The sequence below is a fragment of the Perca fluviatilis genome, chromosome 8, assembly GCF_010015445.1.
Source record: "Perca fluviatilis chromosome 8, GENO_Pfluv_1.0, whole genome shotgun sequence".
Lineage (NCBI taxonomy): Eukaryota > Metazoa > Chordata > Actinopteri > Perciformes > Percidae > Perca > Perca fluviatilis.
The window spans coordinates 15,093,198-15,106,053 of NC_053119.1; the positions used below are offsets into that span (position 1 = coordinate 15,093,198).

Consider the following 12,856-nt stretch of genomic DNA (forward strand, 5'->3'; position numbering starts at 1 on the left):
TTCGGTAAATGTGCTTTCTTTTAAATAATAAATATATTATATGATTAGAGATAAACAACTTAACTGCGGAACAAAGAACTACTGAGTCATGCTTCATCAGTCCAAACAGGTAATCTGCTGAGTATCGAAAAACTCTTCCTGGGATGGACACACATACATGCACATACAAACAAAGACATACGCACACAAGGCCAAGGTTCAACACAGGGTAGCCCATTAGATGAGGTTTGGTTAAAGTGTGACTGGACATTGGTGTACACTTTATGCTGACTTACAGTGCAGGTTGAAAGCATTACCTTTAAAACCGGTAGCATATATACAGGCAGGAGGAACGAAACACCACAACACAGACATTCATCTGTCAGCCATGCGTGTCATCAACATCGTACGTGTGGCCTTAATAAATACCGTGGCTATGCTTTCAATATTATCCTTTTTACTTTCTTTTAATCTATTTTAACTACTTTTAATACATAATTTTATTTTGAAAGCACATATGTTATTTATCTTTGTCAAACCTAAAAGTGTTGTCTGCAATGTCTGTTATTGCAAATGCAGGGTCCAGACCCGTCTCTGGCATATCGGCCAAATTTGGAGACGGATAAAACCAAAGAAAAGGAAGACTACAGAAACTTCAAGGTAAGCATTCAAAGCTCTCCTTCTGATGATGACACTTATTTATTGCTGCATTCATTTATGGCCAGAGGGGGGAATTCAGAGGTGAGAAATGCATGGTGTTACATGTATGGAAGGGTTATAATTATGCAAAAACACTATTGGCCACATATGTAATAGAAAAATAAAAAATAAAATCTCATTTAGAAGTGTTTGAGAAAATTGGTAAAATGTTCCTGATATCTGGACTAGAGACTGACCGATAGGCTATATCTTCTGCTAAGGAGAGGAAAGAATGAAGGAAGGAAGGAAGGAAGGAAGGAAGGAAGGAAGGAATCTAATTTACAATTAAATGCAGTATATAAATAAGTTTCTCAAAAACGGTGCATCTCAGGAGGTGATCTATGATTACTTCTCCCAATTCTCTCAGTCATAATGAGGGTTAGAGCAGGGGTGCAAAGCTGTGTCTGTTTCAATCAGCAGAGCGTTATCTCCTATTTGCCCTGTAGTGCTCTCTCTATTATAAGTAAACACCAGTAACATAGATTACTAAATCTCCGTGCTCTCTCTATTATAAGTAAACACCAGTACTAGATTACTAAATCTCTCATTTTCACTGATTATGTATTCTGTTGTGGATTTTTTTTAACATCCGGTTTTCCTTCATTCCTATTATAGTTTGTAGTAATAAAATATATGAAAATCCAATTTGTATTTACAAATCTTATGGACTGCTTTTCTGCAAATTATCTGCAAATGGGCTAAACTATTGGTGTGTCAGTGTAAATGCTACCAGTATGAAAAGTTTACATTTGTTGCTATGTAGCAACTGAAATCTTCACATTGTTTCATGCTCTGTGATATAAAAAAAAAAAAAAGTCACAAGGATATACTTTAAACCATAGAGGTCATTGCCAAAATACATTTCTGCCATTAAAGATTTCATGCAGTTACTCATTAGCATTTTATTAACCTGAGATGCTGTAAATGTATTGTTGTGTTGCATACGTGTGTTTCAGAGTGGAAGTCTAATTGACCGTGTGTTCAACACATACAAGCTGATGCACACCAATCAGACGCTGGACTTTGTGAAAAAAAAGGTGAGTAAATACAGGGGGACATGTGGTGGACTTGGTGAACTTGTCTTGCACTAAATCAAGGGTGTCAAACATGCGGTCCGTGGGCCAGAACCGGCCCGCCAAAGGGTCCAATCAGGCCCACTGGATGACTTGTGTGCAAATTTCAAAGAATTAATTCATTACAATTCCAAATTTAACACTTTAATCTCAGAAAATATATCAGAGTTCTTTTTCCGTAAATTTACGACTTTAATCTTAGAAATTCTGTAGTTTTTTCTCAGAATATTACCCCTCTCTCCCGTGTCTGTAACATTATTTTTTTTACTACAATGGCCTTAGAATGCTGTCGTAGCAGAAGCAACTTGTGTTTGCCAACATTAAACTGGCAAAACACTCTGTGTCAGATACAGTTTCTGATCTTTCTGGATTGGTTTACTAGTGTGGCCCACTTGAGATCAAATAAGGGATGTGTGGCCCATGAACTGAAATGAGTTTGACACCACTATACTGAATCGTACTGATTTTGTACTTTCTTTGAATTTTGTGAATGTCTGTTTTGCTCTGGATGACCAAGTCGTCATGTCCGACTGAGCAAACACACCAAAGGCAAAGAGCCACAAGATGTTGTTTGGACTAAAGGTTGTTTGATTAACCTCATTTCCACTTATCCAAAGGTAACACACAGACACTGTCCTGATTTATGTATGTGACCCAGCTACAGAAGCTTTCCATGACACTGCAAATTAATTGCAGACAAACCTGGTCCCTTTATGGCTGAAAATTCAACAAGACAGCAATATTTCAAAAAGTTGTTTTGCCCAGAGGTGTTTAGGGGCTTTTTTAGCAAGTTTGAGAAAGAAAGCCTCCTCAGTAATGCTATGACTCGTACCTTCCTGCAGCACTCTGTATGGGCCGGCTGCAACCATGACCATAAGAGGATGATGGACGCCATCATGTCTCTAGACCAGCTGGTGGACGAGTCCGATCCTGATGTGGACTTCCCCAATTCCTTCCACGCCTTCCAGACTGCTGAGGGCATCCGCCAAGCACACCCAGACAAAGGTACCATACAAGGAGAGAGACAGAAATACACACACTGTGTACAAGTACGCATAAATAAATATCTGTATTCACTATCTCTCCTAAGACTGGTTCCAGTTGGTGGGTCTGATCCATGATGTTGGGAAGACAATGGCTCTTTGGGATGAACCCCAGGTACGACACATTGTCTGGTATTACAGTTCCATCAAGGTTGCTAAACTTTGAACTGGGTTCAATTTCCTACCTTAAAGTGACTATATGTAACTTATAATGTTTCTGAAGCTCTGTCATTTTTCATACAATGGTCTTAAATGACCTGTAACAGCAAACGACACTAACAGTGAAAAGAACGCCATTTTTATATAGTTTTTAGTATTTTTTTTTTGCAGGGTGGTAAGGGAAGACTCATGAATATTCATTAGGGATCTCATCCCTGATTGACTAACCTAACCACACATTATTATTTTTATTATAAAAAAAAAAAATCTTCTTTTCTTTCTTAAAAAAAAAAAAAAAAAAAAAAAAAAAAAAAATAATATTAAAAAAAAAAAAAAATTTTTTTCTTTATAAAAAAAAAAAAAAAAAAAAAAAAAAAAAAAAAAATTAAAAAAAAAAAAAAAAAAAAAAAAAAAAAAAAAAAAAAAAAAAAAAAAAAAAAAAAAAAAAAAAAAAAAAAAAAAAAAAAAAAAATAAAAAAAAAAAAAAAAAAAAAAAAAAAAAAAAAAAAAAAAAAAAAAAAAAAAAAAAAAAAAAAAAAAAAAAAAAAAAAAAAAAAAAAAAAAAAAAAAAAAAAAAAAAAAAAAAAAAAAAAAAAAAAAAAAAAAAAAAAAAAAAAAAAAAAAAAAAAAAAAAAAAAAAAAAAAAAAAAAAAATAAAAAAAACACTTTTTTTTTTATTTTGTGTTCTTCCCAGTTTTTGTTTTTGTCTTTCCAATACTGCTATTGCTATTTCTATGACCCCTCTTCAATCCTTTTTGTCTTTTCATTCAAGGCATGCTTGAACTGTGTTTGATAAGAGATTATCATTATTACAAGAATAACTTGACATCTTTCATTTTATAAAATATATATGAAGCGAAATAATTCATTCTTATAGCAGGCTTTGTGTGTGTGTGTGTGTGTTTGCTCCCAGTGGGCTGTAGTAGGTGACACCTTCCCAGTGGGCTGCAAGTTTCAAAACTCCATTGTGTTCAGAGACAATACCTTTATGGATAACCCAGATGAGAAAACTACCAGCTACAAGTTGGTATTTTCATGTTACATTAACAAAGTATGTGATTGAAGGTCTACCCCTAACCCTAAAGAGATGTACTTCAGGTTTTCCACAAGTTCCACACTTTTTCTGTGTCAGTTTTTTTGCCATCTACAATGTAAATATACCTATGAATTGTTTGCATTTAAAACATTTAAATTGTCCTCTCAGTATGTGTAGTCCACAGTCCATCACTTTTAATAAATGAAACAAAAATACAATGCAATTACCATTTAAAATACTCTGCTCTACTATCCCGGTTTATTTCAGCACTACAATTATCAACACATTTAGGGTAGTTGTTTGATGTACAGGGAATTTGTCCCATTACATAATTAGTTTTTTTTTGGCTCTTTAGTACAGAATACGGGATCTATGAATCAAACTGTGGACTCGACAAAGTCCTCATGTCCTGGGGCCATGACGGTAAGAGACGTCATCACATTCAGCCACACACAAAGTACCTGTTTATCTGCGGTACTGTACCTGACCGCTTTCCTCGTTGTCTTCAGAGTATCTCTACAGAGTTATGAAGTTTAACAACTGCTCCATCCCAGAGCAGGTCAGTAAATGAGTACATTAAATGATTGTTTAAGTTATGTTTTGGGCAATTACGAAAATTGGAGCAAAAGCAGAAAGTGTGCAATGATTTTCTCTCCTCACCTGCTCAGTTCTGGATCTACTCTTTTTCTGTCCGTCTGTCTTCAGGGGTTGTACATGATTCGCTTTCATTCGTTCTACCCCTGGCACTCCCACGGAGACTACATGCACCTGTGCAATGACAAAGACCTGCGCATGCTGCCCTGGGTCCAAGAGTTCAAGTGAGCATCTTCCTCTCTTCATGTGCACTTTATCCCACTCGATGCTTTGACCTGAAGCTGCATCTTCCATCCTGTCCACAGCAAATTTGACCTGTACACAAAGAGCACCGAGCTCCCCGACGTCGACAAGCTGAAGCCGTACTACCAGTCTCTGATCGACAAGTACTGTCCTGGAATACTGAAGTGGTGAAACAAACAACGTTGAATTCAACTTCAACACTATATAATAGAGGGTGATTACATTTGTGGATAAATATAGAATGATTTGTCATGTTGCTCTATAATAACACTAAAGCTGGATTTAGTATCTCCTGTACACACATATTTCTTATATGTATTGATCTATACTGACAATTCAAATTACATTTATACTGTATAACTCACAATTTTTACACATTTTCAGATTAAAATGTACAGAAAAGTGTTTATTTCATTGTATTTTATTATATGAAAAAAAAAACATTTTAAAAATACATTGTGTGATGTTTCATTTCTAACACAAACAAAAGTGCACTTGTTTTAGTTCAGTAGATACAGCAAGAGGCAGACCACAGTAATGGAACACATATACACACACGCACGTCGTCTTATATTTTAAATTCATATTTCTCTTTTTTTTCCTTTTTTTTAAACATCTGATAAGATGTGGTGAATTAAGCGATTGGTTTCTGATGTAGACAACTGATTTATGAAATATATACTGCAGTGAGGTGTGGCTTGGAGAAGGCAAATAAAGTTATAATTGGCTGATCCAAAATTACAACTATGCACAGAACAACTTCTTTGGTCATTTTGGTGACATTATATAAAAGGCAGGTGGTGATAACAGTCTATAACGGGATTACCTTCATCTTTTTCAAAACTTATCATTCCTGTCTCCCTCCTCCTCTTTTACCTAGTCCTCTTCGTCGTCACAGGCATCTTCTTTCTCCTCTCCTCCGCCCTCCTCCACCTCATCTTCACTGTCCTGTCCATCTTCTTTCTTCTCCTCCTCCTCCGCTGTCTGTTGTTCATCCGACTTCCCACAATGGTCTGAAGAGTCGTCAGGTACATTATCTCTGTGATCGTTCCCAGCGGCCATATAAGTGAGTGGGGTCCTTTCGGTGTGTTTATTCCTGTTTTGCAATCCCTGGAGCAGACAGAGGGTGACGCTGGAGGCAATGAGAGTCCAGATAAGTATGTGGGTAGGAACACCTCTGACCTGAGAGCGCACCCACCTCACCGTCTGGGCAACAGTGGTGTTGGGCATACGACGTGGAGGCGATTTGTCCTACAAATATAGATGAATATCAATAAATATTCAACAGAAGAATGAAAAGACATTTCCTACCCACATCCGTCTCTTGTTTTCCATCATTTCTAATATTATGTTTTTACATTAAATTTACCTTGAGTCCATGCTGATTGAGCATGCTCTCCAGGAAAGTGCTGCCCAGGTGCACTGTGGGATAAAATTCCTCATCATAGACCCTCCTCCACCAACGCTTTGGGTAGGAACTGCCAACAAAAAACAGCCAAACAGTAAATATCCTGATGTTTTGAGGACATGGTTGCACAGGAAAAATTAAGTGAACTTCTAAATGCCTACCTTAAACTCGCTTAACTAAAAATCGTTGTATAAACATGATAAATAAATCATGTTTATTGTTGTTGTAATGTTATTAGCTGTTTATTGAGTTTGAATTTGGCAGTAAGGTTTCAACGTGATCTAAGTGACATCTTTCAGTGCACACAGGTTACCTTAAAGCCAAGAACAATCAGATTTCTTTACACACACACACAGAGAGAGAGAGAGAGAGAGAGAGAGAGAGAGAGAGAGAGAGAGAGAGAGAGAGAGAGAGAGAGAGAGAGAGAGAGAGAGAGAGAGAGAGAGAGAGAGACAGAGAGAGAGAGACAGAGAGAGAGAGAACTGACCCGTCAGCCTTCGGTTCAGTAAACCAGTATCTGTAGCGGTGGGCACGGAGGTAGGTGGGAGGCTGCTGGTAGAACGGATACTGTGATACATCGGTCTGGATCAACTCTATCACTGCAGGACATAAAACAAAGCTTTCAGAGATCTGCTCGTTCTTATAAAAACAAACACTGCCTTCTTTTAATAATTTAACATTGAAACATTTTCTCTTCTGTGCTCTATGGGTTCGAAACATTTAGGTACATGTAGCCCTGGTCCAAGAACAGTTTGTTCTGTGTCCCAAACTAACACCCCGACAGAGATACCGTAAGTTGTTTTCATCAAAGTAAAGACGGCGCAGCAGTGTTTTGATAGTACCACTTGGGGGCACCAAATAGATGCTTTTAAATTCTACACATAGTGGCTTTTACAAACAGTGAGAAACATGTATTTAAAAACAACTCTGACCAGACATTAGTGTGAGCACCGCTGCAATGATCTGGGACTGGATTCATTTCTTATCACAACTCAGTCAGTGAGTAGTCACATAAAGGAAACACAGCTGGAAAATAAATTGTTGACACTCTTGAGGATGCATACCATCTCTTTTGCCCTGCAGCAGGCTGTATATGAGGCTGGTGAACCATGGAGCCTGCGTTTGATCCCCGAGGGCAGCAAACCACATTTGCCAGTCCAACCTGGGCTGGTGGGGTGTCAGCACAGCAGGTGCTGCACTTAGGTTGCCTGGCTTATACATGAACTCAATCTCCTAAAAGAAGAAAAAAGAAACGTACTGATAGGAATAACTTATTACAGTGTAGCAGGACAGTCAGTCTGCAAAATTATTAATAATGAAATTGTTCAGTAGCGCCTCCACGGTATTAGTGTACAGTTACAGACGTGCCTGGTGGAATTTAGGGGTTTATACAGCATGTTTAAAGAACATTAGCATAGCACGCCCGTCATCATTAACAGGCATATTTAGATCCGGTTCAAACCATCGTCCATGATAACTCTTTTCTCTCACCGTCCACGAGACTCCATCGTTGCTTCCCTCGATGACAACCTCTGGCCGCCCACTGACCCCGGTCATCCTTCTGAACAGGCCGTATGAGTTGACCAGTTGGTAGCGATCCACCATATCATAGGCCTGACGCACTCCCGGCCACAACCTGGCATGAGAGTCAAACTCTATATAGCTGAATGGCACCTGGAACAGGAAAAAAAACATAGTCAACATAAAGAGTGATAGCAACCAGGTTTGAAGAAATATTTCTGATCAATTATAACGTTAAACTACATGACACATTAGCTTTATAATATGAAGTTCAATCATTACTGTATTTCTAACAGCACCTACCAGACTTATAGTGAACATAGCGACAGTGGCAGCAGCAAACACAGTCCACTGGAGAGTTCCCCAAAACCTCTTCAGGAAACCGGAGACACATGCACACCTAGAGAAACCCATTACGTACGTTGTTTGTACAACATGCAATACAGAAAATGAACCATAATCAAGCACACACACTCTCTCTCTCTCTCTCTCTCACTCTCACACACACACACACACACAGTCACACCAACCTGAACATGGCTGTGACCATCTCCCAGGTGAGAGAGAGGACACCAATCCAGATCGAGGGGATAGTGACTGTCTTCAGAAACTGGTTAAACTGGTGGAATGTGAATGCTGCAAGGACAAAATTGTATATTAAAAAAAAGGAACTGCAATATGCAGTTGGTCCTATGGAAATACATGTACACACACACACACACACACACCTGTCCTGGAGGAGATGCTGTTCTTCGTTGTATCCAGCTTCAGGTCAAAGCATACAACTGATCCAAAGATCATGAGAGACCAGACTGCCAGCTCCAGCAGGTAACACAGCCACGACCGCAACTTGGAGTCTGACCACATCCAAGAGAGAGCAGGATGATACTCTGGTAAGTAAACTTTGGCATAATGGACAGACCACTCTGGTCCAAATTTAAGCTTTCACCGTGTGTTACTCTGTAGGCAGGATTCAGGGTTTTTTTAAGTTTAAAAATGAAAAACTTTTTCCAATCACACGTCAACTGATTTTGAAGGTGATGGTGGGTTTTTAATATGCTGGCGTACGCTGATGACAGCATATGACAAAAATATTGTCTGAGAAACAACACTGAGCCTATAGCTGTGCAAAGCTACTTATCAAATGTGTATCTGGATGATTACCTGCATACTTTATTATTCAAGCTGATTTTTAGACTTCATAAAGTATAGCCTGCATACGTATGCTGCAGTTATGTTTTTATCATACCATTGTTGCTGATCTTGTCGGCCTTGCGTAGCCAGAAGTGTACATGCTGATCGTCCAGAAGCGACAGACACAGGGCCAAAGTCAGCAGGTTGAAGAAATTGTAGTTGCCAGTCAAAATGATGAGCACTTGAAGCAACACCTACACAAGACAAACAAAAACTAATTAACCAATAATTTCTTCTATTGCACAAACCAAGCAGCTACTTGAGAGGGGTGAAAGTTTTTTTTTTTTTAACTAAAGCAAAGGGATTTACATGCACACCCTTGCTATTATATTTGCTAATTGTAGATCTCTGAGCCAGTTTGTGGAGATCACTTGAATTTCTACCCACCTGCAAGTAAAAAGCCCCAAGCCGGAGTCTGCGCAGTGGGCTAAAGAAAAGCAGGGGTGCAGCGATCTCTATTACGAAGGTCCCCACCACACTCAACTTATGCCACCAAACCGGCAACTGTAGGGCAAACCAGGCCAGCGGGGTGGGGATACACTGAGTCTCATAGTGATACGTCAGAGCTGTAACACACCGTAAAAAAAAGAATGTATTCAACTGAAAAATAGGACAAGATCCTGACAAAAGTTAATACAAAACCGTTACTTTAAATGCGCTGATGTCAGTTACAGCGGCTGAGATGTCACAAAAGTCAAATTGCAGTTTTCAAATTGTAGTGATGTCCTTTCTTAAGGGACGTACACCCTCAACTAAGGCTAGGATATTACATCGATATTGTGATAAAATATTTGATATCGTCTTAGATTTTGGATATCGTAATATGGCAAAAGTCTTTTCTTTTCATGGTTTTACAGGCTGCGTTACAGTAAATTGATATCATTTTCTAAACTTACCAGACTGTTCTAGCTGTTTTGCCTTTACCCACTTATTCATCATATCCACAGTACTGAGGGTTATTTGTCAAAAATCGAATTGGGTTAATATTTTGTGAAAGCACCAATACTCAACTCTAAAGTATTGTTGGGACATTGAGGTCAACATATACACACTACAATACACTTTAAAAAGGCACAACCTGCAGACTCTGAAACATACCTGTAAGGCCCCACCATGTGGGACAACGAGATGTGAGTTTCACCACACCAGAGGCAAACATGAGCCTAAAGAGCAACCAGCGGATCAGCCAGAAGGTCACGCGATCATGCGCTCTTACCCCTCGCGACCCTCGGATTAAGGTCAGTGGGGCAACAAGGATACAGAGGAACCCTGTCTCCAGAAGCAAGTTGTCCCTGGACAGTAGTAAGTAGAAAGAGCAACACGAAACAATGAAATGAATGGAAAGATTTGCAAGTAAGGGACAGACAGAGAGGACAAGAGGACCAGGGTTGTCATTCTAGTTTGTTGATGTATATGGTGTTGTTGCACAGCAGCAGAGACAAACATTACTATGTTACAAACAGTGGACTGAGGATGACATAAACCTATGGGCCAACCACCAAAACTATCTTGGGATCCTTTAACCACCTGCTATCCATAACACTACTGTGTTAATTACAAAACATTAAATATAAAAATCCACAGATCATTACTCACCATTGGAAGTAGAGAAAAACCTGGCCCACCTGAAACGTGAAACAAAAATGGCCAGTGAGAGAAGAGACACCATGACAGCAACCTGTGAAAGAAAACCAAGTGCAGTTGACACTGTAGACTCACCTGGTACATGGACAGGTACAAGGCCCACAGGCAGAAAAACACCACGCTGTCTCGCAGAGCCTCTACCAGCGTGGCAGCGAGGCTCAGGGCAGCACCTATGAGACACAGCAGCTCCATAGCGGTGTGCGTGTCCAAGCCGAGCCGAGGTCCCAGCCACAGCAGGGTGGGAGAGGACAGCAGCTGTTCCCCTAGTGACTTACCGCTGTAACGCAGCTGCCAACGAGCAGGCAACAGCCCATCATTACCATAGAGACCTAGAAATAGACATGGGCAGCAACAACGTGAATCAACATAAACAGCATTGTGTTTTATACACATCAAACAATAAGTGATCATTTGTGCACTGTATGGGAACATCTGCATTTGGCAATTTATTTATTTGTTTAATTCTTCATGTGCCGTATCCGTCAGTGGATCTATCACTACTATAGAGCACTGGTTCCCAACCTGGGGTGCTGACCCCCACTCAGAGTCGCCAAGGCCTTCTTGAGTATGCTTCTTTTTTTATTTATTTTTTAAATACACAGCTGGCCTTTATCTCAGCATTTCAATCATTTCTGTGAAAAAAAAAAACATTTTTAAAGTTTGGATTATCATGTTATTATATTATTATTTATATAACAGGATACGGGCACAGTCAAGCCCTGAACACTGAAGCTATATTCACAGAGCCTTCCCATCTGGCTAAACAGTCTCGTCATGCATTAAAAAAGTATGCAGTAAAATACCTAAAGAGATATTGCCAATGAACAATTGCCAAGCGTTAAGGGAGAAGAAGACAAAAGTCAAAAAGAAGCATATTAAAAAAGGCTTTATTGAAAAAACACAATACAGAGAATTGTATTAAAAGTTCATCTCGGATGCATTATTTACAGAAAGAAAAGTCTGCTCAAAATGTATGCAAATCGCTCGTTTTATTAACTAACTATGTGGGTTAATTAAAGAGTTTATCAGTTGTTCTGTATGGTTATTGTTATGCATTGAATATAACGAAACATCCATGAATTAGTCAGGGGTTGTCAGTTTACTCAATGATAGAAAAGGCCGGGGTCCCTGAAGGAAAAAGGTTGGAAGCCACCACTGCTAATAGAGTATGAATGTAATAAAGCAGACATACAATGTGTTTCAACATGTACGGTCTATTTTAAAAAGTGTGTTTGCGCGTCATAGCTTGATGTGATCTAGTTTCTGTATTTGCATTTAATTCAATATACTCTGAATATGCCATTCATTGGCAAATACATATTCCAAGTTTAAAAAGGTCTATAAACATTTTTTTTTGTTTAAAAAAAAAAACAAAAAAAACCATTACATTGTGGAAACCATGTACTGGAAATTGCTGTTGGCACTGTGACGTCGCGTGGGCGAGGTCTTTTAGACTTCTGCTGGGCGCCTAAAATAAAGCGTCGTTAACGTTATCTGTCCTGCGTGCAGCTTTACAACAGATTGGGTCTCTCTCCGCAGCTGTTCGTCAAGTTAGACAGGAGCATGTACACCTTTCTGCTGAAGCCCACATAAACTTCTTCTTCACCGCGGAAAGACAGAGCGCCAAGTTCCCAGCTAGTAGTAAGAGAAGTTAGCTAGCTTCCATAGAGTTAGCAGAGTTGTGGTCTCACCTGGTATCTGCATATAGAGGGACACAAAAGCAGCAAGATAGATGACCGCCATGCTCCAGAGGAACATGCGCCGTGGCAGGATGATTTCCCTCATGTCTGGGCCGAGCTGCTGGATGGGACAGTCGGTGCTTTCACTGCCGAGTTGCCGCTGTCTGCTCCTGTAGCGGCCGGGGAAGCGGACAGGATGGATTTAACTTAGCCTGGGGACGGGCCACGTCACGTAGCGATGAGTGGTTGATGAGAAGTTCCCCCAAACGGCCTCAAGATGTCACTGCAGTTGGTTTGAACGTTATGCTGCATTCAGGTAGCATCGGATAAAACATAGTACTGTAAACATACAACATACAGTACATGTATGTGTTAAATGCTGGTTGCCTTGATTAAGTCCGCTTACTGTAACACATATTGGGTTAATTTAGGGTGTATTGGTGTAAGTTTCCATTGCATATTCCCGTGGTTCAAATACAGCTGACAAAACCTAAACTGGGCATTGAATAGCAGTGGGCCTACAGTATTCTATCAATTTCTACTTTATTCCCGAAAGAAGAGTATGCTCACTTATCAAAGATGAT

The 12,856-nt window shown here is 39.4% G+C and overlaps 2 protein-coding genes across 2 annotated transcripts; one reads left to right on the forward strand and one right to left on the reverse strand.

Moving 5' to 3' along the window:
* The first annotated feature begins 236 nt into the window (after positions 1 to 236).
* On the forward strand, positions 237 to 5,190 carry miox (myo-inositol oxygenase). Its single transcript, XM_039809929.1, has 10 exons — positions 237 to 385; positions 559 to 639; positions 1,635 to 1,715; positions 2,594 to 2,756; positions 2,842 to 2,909; positions 3,867 to 3,976; positions 4,345 to 4,412; positions 4,499 to 4,548; positions 4,695 to 4,807; positions 4,889 to 5,190. The coding sequence occupies exons 1-10, from the start codon at positions 368 to 370 to the stop codon at positions 4,995 to 4,997; spliced, it is 861 nt and encodes a 286-aa protein (XP_039665863.1). The 5' UTR covers positions 237 to 367; the 3' UTR covers positions 4,998 to 5,190.
* A 238-nt stretch (positions 5,191 to 5,428) lies between these two features.
* On the reverse strand, positions 5,429 to 12,545 carry lmf2a (lipase maturation factor 2a). Its single transcript, XM_039809927.1, has 14 exons — positions 12,285 to 12,545; positions 10,669 to 10,922; positions 10,546 to 10,574; positions 10,048 to 10,241; positions 9,337 to 9,515; positions 9,005 to 9,143; positions 8,484 to 8,612; positions 8,286 to 8,391; positions 8,059 to 8,155; positions 7,726 to 7,908; positions 7,299 to 7,467; positions 6,722 to 6,833; positions 6,196 to 6,304; positions 5,429 to 6,077 (listed from the first exon to the last, which is right to left on the reverse strand). Exons 1-14 carry the CDS (start codon positions 12,376 to 12,378, stop codon positions 5,703 to 5,705), a joined length of 2,169 nt encoding a protein of 722 aa, XP_039665861.1. The 5' UTR covers positions 12,379 to 12,545; the 3' UTR covers positions 5,429 to 5,702.
* Between the last annotated feature and the right edge of the window lie 311 nt (positions 12,546 to 12,856).